Source organism: Accipiter gentilis, chromosome 2 (assembly GCF_929443795.1).
Source record: "Accipiter gentilis chromosome 2, bAccGen1.1, whole genome shotgun sequence".
NCBI classification, from domain to species: Eukaryota; Metazoa; Chordata; class Aves; order Accipitriformes; family Accipitridae; genus Astur; species Astur gentilis.
In genome coordinates, this window is record NC_064881.1 from 47,598,751 (window position 1) to 47,614,015 (window position 15,265).

Below are 15,265 nucleotides of genomic sequence, written 5' to 3' on the forward strand. Positions count from 1 at the left end.
ATTGAAAGAAATGGGCCATGGGCAGATCAGAAAAGAAGTATTGCAGAAAATAGTGGTATTTTGAAGATATTAATGCAGCAGATTTCTTTCTTCAGGGTTGGAGTAGATAATACTCTTCACCCTGAATAGCCAGTCATTCCACTAGGGAACAAGGAAAAAGGCAGGGGTATTTTCAAAGCTCAGGTATCTAGTAAACTCATACAAGCAGATGGGAAGACACAGATTATCATTCTGAATTGAGTTCTCTTTCTTTTTAAAGAAAACATCACCATACAAAGATAAATGTTGTGAGACACATCAAGGTCTTACTAAGACAACTGATAACTTATGGCTGATGAGGCCTTGGTAGTTAGGAAAGACAGTCTGTGAAAGACAGGCTTTTAATGGAATTGAATATAAGAGAAAAAATTAGTAACAAACAATTTCACACTGGAAAAAGCTGTCCTAAGAACAAAAGAGAACATTCATTAGCACACAACACAATGTGCTAAAAGACGTGCAACCAGGAAGAAGACAGGTATGACAAAGGTAAGGGCATACTGGATTTGGCATCACCCAGGTTCAGAGCAATAAAAGAGGTATGTGGGAGGACCAGCTGCATCAAGGTTTGTAACACACGTTGCTTGTCCAGCACTAGAGAAGACAGTCACAAAGTGCACAGAGCAAACCACTTTTACAAGCATACTACACAGGAAAATAGGAAAGTAAAGAGCATACAATTTTGCAAAAGATCCTAGCAGAGGAATTTAGCAATAGTACAACATTCCTTTAGAGCTACAGTACAGCATCAAGAAAGGAGTAATAAAGAAGTATTTATATCCAAATATGACACAAGAGAAAAAGAATATCCAAAAAAAGTCTTTTCACCGTGATAGCATTGACATCTTTTGCACCATTAGAACTATATGAAGTAAGTATTAGCAAGTGTAAAAAGGAAAATGTCAAAATCTAGATTTTTTGATAAATACATGTACAAAGCCAATACTGGGACAGAGAGCTGTAAAATTATTGCACCTTATTTAAAATAAAATTAGAAAAGATTCTTTTAGTCTCAGAAAATACTTCAGAGCAGAAAAAATAATGTTTGTCATGATGCCTACAGGCACATCATATGATCAAGGTATATGTGCATGCAGCTCCAGGACTATGTGCGCTGTTACAACTGCCATTAGCAAAATGCCTAAAGGAAAGAGAAAAGCCTTTTAGATCATGGCATACATGAATATAATGAAAAAGATGGTGAACTCACTGCAATAGATTGCCTCAATTACTGCACTAGAAACTGGAGAGACTGTTCTGATACAGCGGTTTAGCTTTTAAGACCTAAAAACAACAATAAGGTGGAATGCTAAAATTTACCTGCTACAAATGATGTAATCTTTTTGCTCTGCAGGTCTCACACATTCTACATACTATGTGTTCTGACTGGATACCAGGAATTCAAGCCAGGCAGAGTGTAGCAACCCACTTTTCAGCTCTTTGGAAGATGGCAGTTCAGGAAAATGCTTTTTATCATGACATGATATTTTTAAGGAAGGTGCAATGATATACTAGAAGGACTGTGTGGAATTAGCCGTTATTGATACTATATTCAAACGTCAGCAACTACAAAAGATTGTGGCAAAATCGCAATGTCACAGGCAAAAGATACAAGGAGATGAAATCTAAAATTCGATTACACTTGATGGAAAACTGGTGTTAATCATTTTGGTTACATCTAGGAATAGAGATGTATCTAACTTCCGAGAGTTAGTACTTAAAGCAAGTAAAAATATTTTCTTCTTACAAGACCTGAAGAGCATAATGAAGATGATGACTAAGACTGGCAGAAATCTAGAGCAACTGCAGAGGGAAGGATGAAAATTGTATTGGGATCACAGTCTGAATGATTTCACAGATGATGTTTTCCTTAACATGAAAGATTTAGTCATTTATTTGTTCTACTGTAGTATCTTAGCTCATTCAGGGAAACACACTGTAGGCCAATATATAACAAGGAGAAGTTAAGAGTAGCTCTTCATTAATGTAAAATTATGGTTATCAGAATAGTAGTTACTTGTGGATACTATTCATATTTTTTTTTTTCATCACAGATATGGGTACACAGGAACAGTAGAAACTAAACATAATCAGTTCAGGTTCAACAAAAAATCTCGATAAACCTTTGGCTCTTCCAGTGCTGAGTCTATAACACAATATAAAAAATACAAATGTACAACTTGAATGAGGCATATAATCCCTAAGAAAATATTTTTTGCATATCTTTTGTACAATACAGAATATCTGAGGATGGACAGCATCTCTGGATGTCATCTGGTCCAACTCCCCTGCTCAAGCAGGGCCACCTAGAGCCAGTTGCCCAAGACCACGTCCAGACAGCTTTTGAGTATCTGCAGGGATTGGAGACTCCACAACCTCCCTGGGCAACCTGTGTCAGTGCTTGGTCACCCTCACAGTAAAAAACTGTTTCCTGATGTTCAGAGGGAACATCCTGTGTTTCAGTTTGTGCCCATTGCTTCTTGTCCTGTCACTGGGCACTGCAGAAAAGAAGACCCTGGCTCCACCTGTTTTGCACCCTCCCTTCAGGTATTTATATACATTAATAAGATCCCCCTAAGCCTTCACTTCTCAACAGTCCCAGCTTTCTCAACTTTTCCTCATAGGAGAGATGCAGCGGACCCTTCATCATTTTTGTTGTCCTTTGTTGAACTCTATCCAGTATGTCCATGTCTGTCTTGTACTAGGAAGCCCAGAACTGGATACAGCTCTCCATGTGTGGCCTCACCAGTGTGAAGCAGAAAGATCACCTCCCTCAACCTGTGAGCAACACTCCTCCTAACGCAGCCCAGGATACCATTAGCCCTCTTTACAGCAAGGACTCACTGCCGGCTTATGATCAACTTCGTGTCCACCAACATCACAAGGTCCTTTTCTGACAACCTGCTTTTCAGCTGGGTGTCCCTCAGGATGTACTGTTGCTTGAGGTTATTCTTACCCAGGTACAGGACTTTCCACTTCCCCATATTGAACTTCATGAGGTTCCTGTCAGTCCATTTCTGATATTTAATACCATAAAGCAAGGTATAAAACAAATGGAAGACTTGGACAAACAGCTGCATATGACACTATGGCATGCTATAGTGACTACAAATACGGTGGCAAAGAACTTACCTGCCTGAAAGCCTTTTTTTTCCTAACACAAGATACTTTTTTCCTCCAAACCTTGTTTCTCTTAGAAGTAAATGTAGAGAAAGAGTGAATCAAATATGAAAACAATATAACAAATCTTTTAAAATAAACAAACTTAACGTAGCTGATAACAAAATACGTTTCATTAGGAATGAAAATAGCCTAACCTTTGAACTATGGGACAAAATGTATAGAAGGGAAAGCCATTAATTTTTAGAAGCAAGCACCCACAGCATTTGAAAATGGTTCATGATGGATGTCTTGATATGACAGTACACTCTTACCTATTTTTTCATACTTTAACCCATGTGCAAGTTTAAAAAAAAAAAAGGCCACAGGAATATTGGAGAAAGGAGTGCAACGGTAATTTCAATGTGCCTAATAGAAATTGGCAAGTGATATATTGGAATACTAAGGAACCCAGCACCTACATAGCAACATGCTAATCAGAACTGTGGTGAGTCACATCAAGGACATATTCACTAGATGTGGTATTTGTGACAAACTATTTCCCAAAATAGACCCTGCTTCTATAGGTCTTCAGCTGTGTGCATTTTAATGAGCTGAAGTCTCAAATAAATAATGATTCCGTAACAGTCTTTTGTGATCTGAGCTTTAAATCAGGAACCCAGAGGTAAATCAGAGGCAAGAACTACATTAGAGCCATGTAAAGTCTACCATGGTCAGTGGAAGCTTGATATGATCATTGAATAAATGGAATAACACTAGTCATAAAAAAAAAATAAATCTATGAGTGCACAGTAATTTAGACAAAATTACAAATATATAAGTGTGCTTACAATATTAGGAACAAAGACTTAATGGTGAAAATACTGCTTGTTGTGTTGATCCAGCAAATAAGGAAAATGTAACTGCAATAAGTTGTACAGAACCTACACACCAGAGAGACGATGCAGCTCAGTTTCAGCCTCTTCACGCACAGTCCCCAGACGTCCCGCTGGCTGCATCAAAAGGTACAAGAATTGAGAAAGTGAATCTCACCCCTGAGAGTAAAGGTACTAACACATCCTAATGCTTCTATTACATATCAATATTAACTTTGGCATCTACAATTTTTGCTTATAAATAGGCAGACACACTGTCAGGTCAGACAGCTGGTGCTTTAAGAGAAGTAATGGACGTTAGTCTGACACCAGTTCCTGACTGATGTACACCTACCAAACTAACTGTCTGAGACTACCACAGGCATATAGACAGCAGGGTGGACATGTGTAAAAATCCCTGTTTAGTTTACTGTTGGAGAGTAGCAATAAACACATTTAAATAATGTATTTTAAAAGTTTGGACTCATGACTTTTAAAGATTTGTGAATGCTAAAGCTAATACTTAGTGGGCAGTTCCTTGATCAAACTGCTTTTCAAGCTTTGTATAGATTTCAGTAGCAAGAAAGCAATCAAACCTTAAGAAGTTGGTGTTTCCTGGCTTTCCTGGAGAGTAAGCACTATGCTCAGCAGGTTTTTCCCAGCTAACCACATCCTAGGCTGCTTTCTATGGCCTGAGGCTCACAATTTCCCGTCCTTTCTGTCCTCCTCTTGTTTTATTACGTCCTAGTGAATTTCATTGGAGAAAACAATATACTGCACTTGTTATGTGCAGGTTTGAGTTTGAACAATAGGGTAAAATGTGGATAATTTTATAATTCCTATATTATTACAGACCTGGTGAGAAACAAGCCTTCAGACTTCCAGTAAGTCTTTCTCTATTGTAAGCCAGAGGGAATTGGTACAATTTGGGAGGAAATACTGTGGTTTCTTGAAACACCAAATGTTTATTTAATCAGTTACCAGGGAGAATATGACTCTTTCCAAGAAAGGTACATTGTGTTTTACACCATTTGTAATAATATAACTAGCTTTCTGTCTGAGGTCCTGTATGCTGCAGAGGGACTTCAAATACAGTTTTGGCTTTACTGGCAAAGATAGGGATTATTTTGCTCCAGGTCATTCAATAAAGATTACACTCCTACATATTGTTCTGTGTCAAAGTTGTATGTGTCTGCCTGTTTCACAACAGATGGCTGCATTTCAGTACTTTTATATAGAAGATGTATATGGAAGGTTGAAATAAAACATTCATTGTAATCCAACTTCTTCCAGCTGCTTGCATGTTTTAGTTGTATCCATCAGGCTTGATGTCATGCAGGAGAATTTTTAAAATGTAACTTTGTAAATTTGTTTCTGTTCATCCTGGGTAAAGATTTATTTGGAACGGTGATAGAGAGAATGTAAATCAAATATATTTCATATTGTAGCATATCAGACACTGTTTTATGAGACATTTCAGTCTGTAAAGTACAACAAGAAATAAGATACCTTAATATATGGTCCTTCTGTGCTAAGGGTGAAAGAGCATATGTAATTCTGAGAAGGGAGCCTTAACCTCTGCTTCCAAGCTTTGAGTGAGTGATTTCTCATGCTAGATTTTTTTTTTTTTCCAGAGCTTTTTTCTCCCCATCTTGCAAGGATATGACTAAGATGCATTGCAAACCTTTTTTTTTTTTTTTTTTTTTTTTCCCATGAAATGAAAAAAAGTAAATGTGTGATTATTCGATTCATGGAGGTAAGAATATTTTCAGTGGTCTTTTAACTGTAGGTTATCACTTAAAGTTTCTTAACCATTTTTCCCAGTTGGTTTAAAATGTTACTTTAGCATTATGATTTTGGCTTCAGTGATTTAGTAATTTTCCTCTGTTTTGCCCTTGTGCTCCGTTACAGAGAATAGTTAGCCTTGTTTCCTTTGGGCTTTTGTCACCGAAGATTCATTGATGAAACACCTAAGGTCTAATAAGGAAGCTATGTAAAGCCTCAAAGCTAAAGATCAAAGTGAATAATGATCTAATATACCAAGTGTACCCACTGAAAAAATAGGAAAATAGGCTTTAGCGAGGTCTTTTAAACTTCACTTCTCTTTCCTGTAAAACAGGCTGCTACTGATTTCACAAGCCCACTTACAATGGCCCATCGGTGTAATTCATCGGAAATAAGATTTTCTAGCTAGTATTTATGAAGTGCTCTGTATTATTACTAGAGGCGTAAGTACAAAACGCTGGATAAACACAGCACCGCTGTTTGGGGGGAGGGAAAAAAAAAAAAAAAGTTAAAATCTCGGTTTTACTCCTCCTTTAAAAACAAATCTTGCCTTTCTTCCTTCCCCCGCCCCCCGAGATCTGACAGGGCGGGCCGGGACGCTGCCCTGGCTCCCCGGAGCCTCTCTCACACAGCCCGTTGCCTCGGGGAGCCGCTCCCGCGCAGAGGAGCGGGGCCGGCAGCAGGCGGGACACGGCGGGCGGCTCCCTTCGCCCCTCGCCTCGCCACCGCTCGCCGTTCAGGCCACTCCCGCAGGCCGAACGGCCGCAGATCCGCCGGCGCCGACGGGGAGCTCGCCTGTCGAGCTGCCGGAGGGCAACAGCGTCAGTTCTCCTCTCAGGAGAGGGTCCGCTGCGGTTCTGAGGGGAGGCCGCGCTCGCCGCCGCCTCACAGCCCCCCTCAGGCGCCGCGGCGCGAACGCCCGCCACGCGCCGCACGCCCCGGCGCGTGCACCACCCCCAGCCCCCCCCCTACCCCCCCCACACCGGCGGCGGGGCGCGGGAAGAGGGGAGCTGCCGCCAATCCGAAGCTGCGGCCCGTCCCTGACTGACGAGCCACACCACCCAATAGGAGCCGTCACTTGGGTAGGCGGGGCGACAGAGAAGGCGGGGCTCCGCTATCACCGCCCGTTGGGAGGAGCCGGGGGCGGGGCGGCGTCCCGGGGCGTGGCTCGGTGGGCAGGGGCGAGGCTCCTGGGCGGTTAGGGGGCGTGGCCTCGGCGGAGGTATTTAAACCTGGCGCGGAGGTGCTCGCCCGCTCAGTCGGCGCGGCGCCGCTGGAGGTGCGGGGCCGCGCTCTGCGCCGGCCGCCTCACGTTCCGCTTTTTCTGCTCCGCGCGTGTGTGCGGGAGGCCGGCGGGGGGCCCGTCCCGCCCGGGGTCAGCGGCTCCCGGGACGCGTCTCTCCCTCCTTCCCTCTCCCCAGCAGAGGGATTTTTTTCTTTTTTTCCGCGCCCCTTGTCCGGTGTGTGGGGGGGCGTCGTCCCCCCCCCCCCAACCCCCTGCCCGCGCCCCTTCCCTCCCCGCTCCCTGCCGGGGGGGGGGCTTTTGCGGCGCTTCCCTCTGGATGCGTCCCCGCAGCCCCGGGCGGGAGGCGGCCAGGGGGAAGCGCTGCCTCCGAGGATTTACCGCCGCCTGGGACTCGGACCGCCGCCGCCGCCCCCTTCCCCGCGGGGCCACCCGGCGCCCCGGCTCCGCCGCCGCTCCAGGCCGCCGCCATGGACGAGAAGTACCTGCCCGAGCTGATGGCGGAGAAGGACTCGCTGGACCCGTCTTTCACTCACGCCCTGCGGCTGGTCAACCAAGGTGAGGGCCGGCGGGGTCGGAGCGGGGCCGCTTGGTCCCGCCTGGGAGAACGAGCGGCGGGGGCCGAGCCGCAGTTAAGTGACGGCCGCCGGGGATGCCGAGTGCGGGGTTTACTCTTCGTCCCGTCGCGCTCGGTGGGTTTTTTCTAGCGTTCAGGCTGCGGGTGTTGACCGGCTCCTGCCTCCTTCCCCTCGCTAGGCTGGGGTGGAAGAGTCGGGGGGGGGGGGTCTGCCCAGCTCCGGCGGCCGCTGCCCGGGCACGGCTCTGCCCTGCCCTGCCCGCCGGGCACGGCGCTGCCCGTGGAGGTCGGCGAGGCGCCCGGGGCTGCTCCTCTAGCAAGCTGAGCATCTCCCCCAAACAATAGCGGACGCCGGACTGGTTTCCCAAAATTCTCCTCTTTCATCGGTGTTTTTTACAGTAGCGAAGGCGTGATCGCTTCCCTGCTTGAATTATCCGTTAGTCCAAGTCGAATTGTTGTGTAGAACAGCCTGGGTCGTCTGTGCTCTGCTTGGGCTTCAAGTCGATTAAATCCCCCAAAGGCTTTCTTGTTTTACCGTGCTAACGCGTTTCTGAACAATAGACAGCTTATTGTTTATGTATGTGTGAGCCTTTTTAAAAAGGAGCCCCTGCAACCTAGCTCTTTCCTAGGAACTTTTGGCTCTAACTAAAATATTAAGGAACGAACAATATGTTTAGGTGCATCTTTTAAAAACCCCAAAGCACATTTTCTTTTGCCATTATATAACCCCAAACAATAAGTGATTCCTACCCCTTGTGCACCTGACATGTCAGATGTGCTTTGAAGTGCTAGCTCTTTGTTTCAATGATCCTGTACTGAATAGAAAAGTAATTCTGTGTGGTTTATAGTAAGGTTTAATGTAAACTTGGAAGTACTGTATAACTGGCAAGCGACTTTCAAGTACAGGTCTGTAGAGACAAACACTTGATACAGTGCTTGGAATGATCAAGTGAAGTTATGAACTGATCTTCTAATATAACTTAATGACAGCTGAAATGATTTTGGCTTCAATTGAAATGATTACAAAGCTGTGCTAGTGTACTTTACTTCCTGTGACAGGAATAGGTCTAAATCAATGTGGCTTCTTTTAATGCATTGTTGTAGTTTTTGATGTGTAATGGACTGTGAATGCCCATCTCTAAATCAGAAGGAGAATCAACTATTGTCTGAAATATTCTGAAGTTAGGAGTAGCTGTCACAGTTTCAACAGTGGAATGCATATGCCATGTGATTTGTAGCCACATGTCCTTGGATGGCTGTTTTTTTACATATTGTTCCTAACTTTGAATTTGTAAAAATGCACTGTTGGTGGTGGGAGAAGGACAGTTATGTTAAGAAATAGATATTTGTATTGTTTGCTGTAAATAAAAAAAAAAAACTTGTTAGAATTTAGTTTGACGGCTGAGAACTTGGGGCTGGAATTTAGTGAAGTTCCTATCCAGATAGTGAAGGGAGAATCTTTTTTGTGTATGTAAATTATTTTAGGAAGTTACAGAAGTATGGGATTTACTATTTTACAAACAGTGTTTATGGAAGTAGATAAAATTACATGGCTGTTGCCAAAACTGTGACTTTTTGGAAGCATGATAGTTTTTTGCGGTTCTCATTGATATAAGAAATTAGAGGACAGACAAACTTTTGCTTGCTTTTATCATGTAATACCTGGTATCTGCGTGCATACTTTCAGCTCCAAAAATAAATTGTACTGTCAGTGAAAAAATGAATGTGGATGAACATGGATCCAACCTCTTTAGTATGTCTCTAGATTTTTTGCTTATTTTGAAAGTGAAGTCTTGCATTAAATCTTAAGTATTTCGTGTGTTAGAGACAGGTAAAAAAAGATTAAGTAGAGGGTGACTATCAACTGGTTAACTGTAGTTTAAAATGCAAATTTGTATAATATCTGTGTAAAGTACATATTTTAGGCAGTTGTAGAGTCACCAAAGAATAAAATAAGATGAAGTGACTGTAATACAAGTGGAAATGTATGACTTCAGAAGATGTTTTAAAAACCCATCCTGTCATGACACTAACTTTATCAGTGACTGTTTTTGTCTCAATTGTAATCTGTAGAGTTAAATGAAGGCAATTAGTGGAAATATATATGTAGTAGTTCTGGCTTGTACTTAATACGTTAGGTCCAATGAGGTTTTTTCTGTGATAGGTCAGTAAGCATGCAAACGAAATGGCTTGTCTAATTTTTTTAAAGTGGGTTTGTTCAGCTTTTCAATTTAGAATGAAACGTTTCCAAGTTTGGCTTTTTCCAGGTATGTGTGAGAATGTCTTAGCAAAGGTTTTAAGTGCTTAAAATAACCAGTTTAATTATGTAATAGCATTTTGATGTCTTAATGCTATTACCCTTACTATCTGTATTTACTTAAACTGAAATACTGCAGATCAGCCAACTTTCTGCAGAAACTCAGGATTGATTTGTAAGAATTGTATGGTTGAATTAATAAATCCTTCTGAGATGCTGAAGGAATTAAAGTGTGTGTACTGCTCAGACAAAAGAGCCAAATCGCTAACAAATTTCTAACAATGTTGAAATTTGGTTTCTAGGGCAAAGTCCTGTGTCTAGACTTCCAAAATCTGTTAATTATAGTTCTCAAATGGAAGTGGGCACATTTGCATATAATGCTTATAATTACAAATTATAATTTGGGTACACACAAATTACATAATTTTAAATGATACAGGAAAAGTGGAGCTTGACATGCTTTATGTTCCAGGATAGCCTTTCAGTTGAAAAAACAATGTGGCGATAACCAAGATGCTACAAGAATACTTCTGTGGGCAGTATTATTAATCTGTCTTTCAGAATTAAGACATGACGGCATCTTCTCTTGCCCTAATAAAACCTTGTTTAAAACATTTTGAAAGCATTAAAATCAAAGATCAGTGTCCTTCATTGTTCCTGCATAGTACATGGAAGTGCTGATTTTTCTTGCTGAAAACTCTGCTCAAGTATTTGATGACTTTGTCTCTTTTGAACACAAATGTAAGACCTATTGCTTAAATCTTGCTTTAAGTAGTCATTGAAACATTCAGCTGCTGCTTAAATTTTAGAACAGTAGGAATTTTTTGCAGGAGACTATATCTTTTGCTCTAATTAAGATGATTTACTTGTGTACTTGAACATTAAGCCATCCTAAAAAGGGGATGTTTTTACCTGTAAACTTTTAAACATGTTATGGATTGGAATGACCATGCTGGTAGGATTCATTTGCAGCTGGTACCAGACAATGGGAACTGGAACATTATATCCAATTATTATCTTATAAGTTGTGTAATTGAAGAACCTTGGGAAAGATGAGGTTCTGTGAAGAAGCAAGAGTTTTGTACATGCATATTTGTATTTTTACTATTAATGACTCTCAGGTGCTCATCTTTATGCAAAATCTGAAAAATATTTCTGTATGTGAAAGTTCTTGTTCTGAAATCAGGCTAGTTCTTTGTGTTTATCATTGCAAGGCACCAAGTAGCTTTACTTTTTAACCTTTTGTTGAGACCTTTATTTTGAAGGCTGACTTTGCATTTGGGATTGTATGTAAATGTGCAAGTGTAATGTTGATTGTCATAACTTAGTTCATGAGTGATGCTGTAAAAATATTGAAAGATCTGTAAGAAAAGAGTTACTTTATGCTCATTGTCTTTTTTCACATTTAGGTATAGTATTGATTTATGACAAGTGTTTTGTGAATGTTGGGTAAAGTATGTGAAATTGCAGATGGAAGAACCTACATGTAAATAAAACATGTTGATACCAGACATGTTTTGTAACAGGGGAGACATTAAAACAGATGCCTGGCACTTGTTTGGTTTGTGTAATGTTAAATGTGTAGGTGGAGAGGACTCTGTAATCAAAGTTAAGGCAGCTGAAATACTTTTGAGTCTTGGTGCTGCTGCTGAAAGACAACTTTTACTTCTCTGTAGACTGTTCCTGTGGAATTCATTTTAGCTACTTTGAGATTTGAGGTAATATCTTAAATTGCTGAGGCTTCCTTTAAATTGTCAACAAGATGATGTACAGGAATAACAAGCCTTCCCATCAGTAGATGGCTGTATGTGCTAGCTGTATATTGAATGACTTTACTGATCCATGTGTCTAGTAGTGATCAGTAGAGGCTCGCTGTTTCTTGTGTCAAATTTTGAGTAGGCGTTCAATAATCAGACCAGTACCTCCATAAATATGAGGGAGAATGGAGTGTGAGGAAAAGCGTACTGACATTCTGCACTGTGGAGGATATTAACAATCTGATTGTTTTAGCAGGTAAGGGATAGCTTTGTAAAAATGGTTGAAGTAGGAACTTGATAAGTTAAGGTTCCATAGATGTTACTGATTTTTAATATATCTGTCTTGGTATGCAAGAGCTTCTGGGTATGCACTTATCAAGGATTTTCATTACTTTTTCACAAATAGAATTCTAATTTTTTGCAATTCTAAAATATTCTTCACTATATGTAGTGAAGTGACATACATATGTTGTGGTATAAATAATCAGTTTGCTGCTGAATCATCCACTTTCATCTGTAGACAAGCATTTCATAGCATGAAAGACATGTGTGGTGCTGCTGGTTCTCAGCCACTAATGGTGTTATATGTAGTCTGTGGCTGTGTAACCTCAAACTCTCCTTTATCTCTCACTGTAGTCTCAATCATGTGAGCAGCACTTGTTTCAAGTGTCCTGCTCTTTGAGGCTGGCAAAACACTTTGTGAAGGTTTTGGGTGTTCTGTAAAGCAAATATAGCTGAAGAAAACTGATTGGGTTTTAAGATTACTTAGAGTGTCCTATTAATTTGAATAAAACAGTAAATTTTGTAATATGCCCTGCAGATAAAGATTTTTTCAGTCAGCAAGTCACTTTAAGTTGTCTGTCTTAGAGGTTAACTAGAAAGAAGAAACTCTTCTGTTGTCTTCTAGTAATCAGACTTCAAAACAAGTCTATGAAAATGTGCAGGGGGAATTGGTTATTTGGCAGGCTCAGTGTGATGAGAAATTTAGTGACAGTGGTAGGAATGAATATGGTGTGATGCTAGCACCATAAAACCAGTGAAGGCTGACTCTGGTTCTTATTTCTTTTTTCTTAAAACAGCATGAAATGTAATATGATTTGAAGAAGAGATTTCAGAGATTGTCCCTCATGTCTCAGCCTTCCTTGTTCAGTAACACTTCAGAAGTTAACATTTTTGTAATGGTTGGTTCTTTGCTTTTACTGGGATGAGACTGTATTAGGAAAGACACAGGACTTGTTAACAATTAGATTCCGGTTTTTGTCTCTTAAAAGGTTGGGCAAGTGTTTTTTCAGGTATTCCAACCATGTTAACAGGGCTGCTGTGAAATGCAGCTGAAGATAATCATACATACTTCACCCTAGGCTCATCTGCTCTGAAGCATGACTCTAGCCTGCAGCCACTCACTGATGATCACATTTAGTTTAAAGCTGACTTCTAATTCACTTGCACACTTACTTTGGCAGTCAATGAGAGAGATCGAATTTAAAGGTTTTAAATTTAGACTGACATGGTTTGTCACTTTCAATCCTTTTTGACACCAGCCATGCAAATTAAAACTGTAACCTTCTGAGTACTTATTTACTGGAGAAATCAGAAAGAAGGTCACAGCACTGAATGGCTGCTCTTCTGGCCTGTGGCTTGTTTGACTGACATAGATTTTAAGTACATGCAAGTTATGTGACCTTTCTGCTCTTGGAGTTCCCTCCCCACCTCTGACTTCAAGTATAATTAAGAAACAAAAGAATTTAGGATGCACTTTGGTTTGAAAGAATTGGATATCAAAGTTCAGAGTTGAGTAGCCACTGTAAAATATTCAGTGCGGTACTGCATGACTCTCTAATTAGTATTTAACAGTTTCAGTAAAAAGCATGTTTAAATGGATTAACTGGTAACTGACACACCTAATATTTTATGGTGAATTAACTGACTGTTCTTAGCTGAGCTCTTGTCCTGGTTTTGGCAGGAGTTTTGCAAGCTTAATGTTTACATTATTAATACTGTTTTTAAGTAGAAAATTATAAAGGGCAGGATGTTTATACTGGGTAAGTGGAGTATCTTGATAAAGTGGGGTTATCTATGCCTGGGACCTGGGAAGGCAAGTCTTACCTGTGCAATTGGAGCTGCATGGTAGGGTGGCAGTAGTTCTGGGAATTACTTTAGATCTGTGTATTGCTAGCTGAGTGTGACTCCCAAGTGCAACACTAGCTAGAAAATTAGTATCTTTATGGCATTAAGCTAAGGGCACACGGACTAGGGAATTTAATTTTCTTCTGACATTCTAGGTACAGCAGTCCCTGTGTCTTAACCTTTGAGAAGATCATGGAAAAAACACAATGGTTTGCAAGCTTGGGAAGGTCTGTAGGGCTCTTGCTAGTCTGATTGGTTTGTGAAAGTGATCACTAATGTGTGGTTTGAGTGCCTTACTACTGTCACAGAAGTAAATAAAGGTGCTAAGAGGCCCTTTAAACTGGTGATGAAATGTCTGGCCAAAAAGTGCAAGGGAAAAAGTAAAGCACAGTGCTTTAGCAATGGATGATTAACTCTTAAATATAGTAACTGGTAGATTTTGCATCTCTTGACATCTTTGACTCAAAATGAGATGTATTTCTGGACATTTGATCTTGACTAAATTGTTAGGCTCTTTACTGAACTGTCAGTGACTTGGGATATACAGTAGATGTAGGCTGGCTAATTATGATGAGCAAATTAAAGAGTAGCAACTGTAGAGGTGGAATGAAGAAACATTTTTGTTAAGCTGAGAAAGATGTAATTTTGAGTGTCTCAACAGCTGAGCAGCGCCTGTGTTATTCTTTGTGTGTTTATCCTATCTTAAAATATTCTTTTGCTTGAACTCAATTTTGTCATATTTATCGCTTGTTGTTTTGTATTGTCATTTTTCATAATTTTACTGTATTGTCAAGGTAAAATTAATAAGAAACTGGAAAGTTAAATGGATTTCCTTCCTTCATATTCTCTATTTCCAGTCGCTGTTTTGCTGGCTGCCTTCCATTTCTTATTTTGATGTGTTTATCAGGCTTTTGGCTTCAGCTAGCAGCTCGACAGCAACAAAGTTGCAAGGCAGCAAACAAATGTCAGTTTAATTCTTGTAGTTGGTAAATCTTTCACTTTTTCTGGCCTATATAGGTGTTCTTTTATAGGCCTTTATTTTCTAGGAAGAATTTCTTGACAAAATAATTGGAAACCTAAAAGATTAGAAATCATTTCAGTAAACCTATTGTTCTTGCACTTAATCCGAAAGAAAATTTGTTATAACTGTTCCTGTGCTGATCTTGGCATAATGTAGTGACAGTGAAAATCTGAACTTGCAAATCCTTTGAGGATTTACTGATTTTTTCAACTTTATTACTCTGTTTGGGTTGTACAAAAGGAATAGCTAGTAGAGGAGGATGCCTTTTCGTGGACAAGACGAATCTGTGAAGAAGTCAAAACTGCTGTTGCTCTGATACTGAATGCTGCTGCACTTACTGAATGCTTGGAGAATAAATGCATCTGTAGTTTACTGCCTCTGATCCTCCAGTAACAGTACTCTGGAAGGCAGATGTGTTTGAAAGCAAAATGTTGTATATATTTTCAGCCAGTTTTTCCTGCTGCTTTGGGATAATGTCATTGAAA

At 40.6% G+C, this 15,265-nt stretch overlaps 1 protein-coding gene across 4 annotated transcripts in view; it reads left to right on the top strand.

The window, feature by feature from the left end:
• The first annotated feature begins 7,069 nt into the window (after positions 1-7,069).
• The window catches only part of KHDRBS3 (KH RNA binding domain containing, signal transduction associated 3), a 101,144-nt gene continuing 92,948 nt past the window's right edge, over positions 7,070-15,265 (top strand). For all 4 annotated transcript variants that reach the window (XR_007508701.1, XR_007508707.1, XR_007508708.1 and 1 more), the window contains exon 1: positions 7,070-7,599. Coding sequence is in view for 1 of the 4 variants with exons in the window: in XM_049821840.1 (XP_049677797.1) it covers positions 7,512-7,599 (88 nt within the window). In the remaining 3 variants the exon portion in view is untranslated. The remainder of the gene's footprint in view (positions 7,600-15,265) is intronic.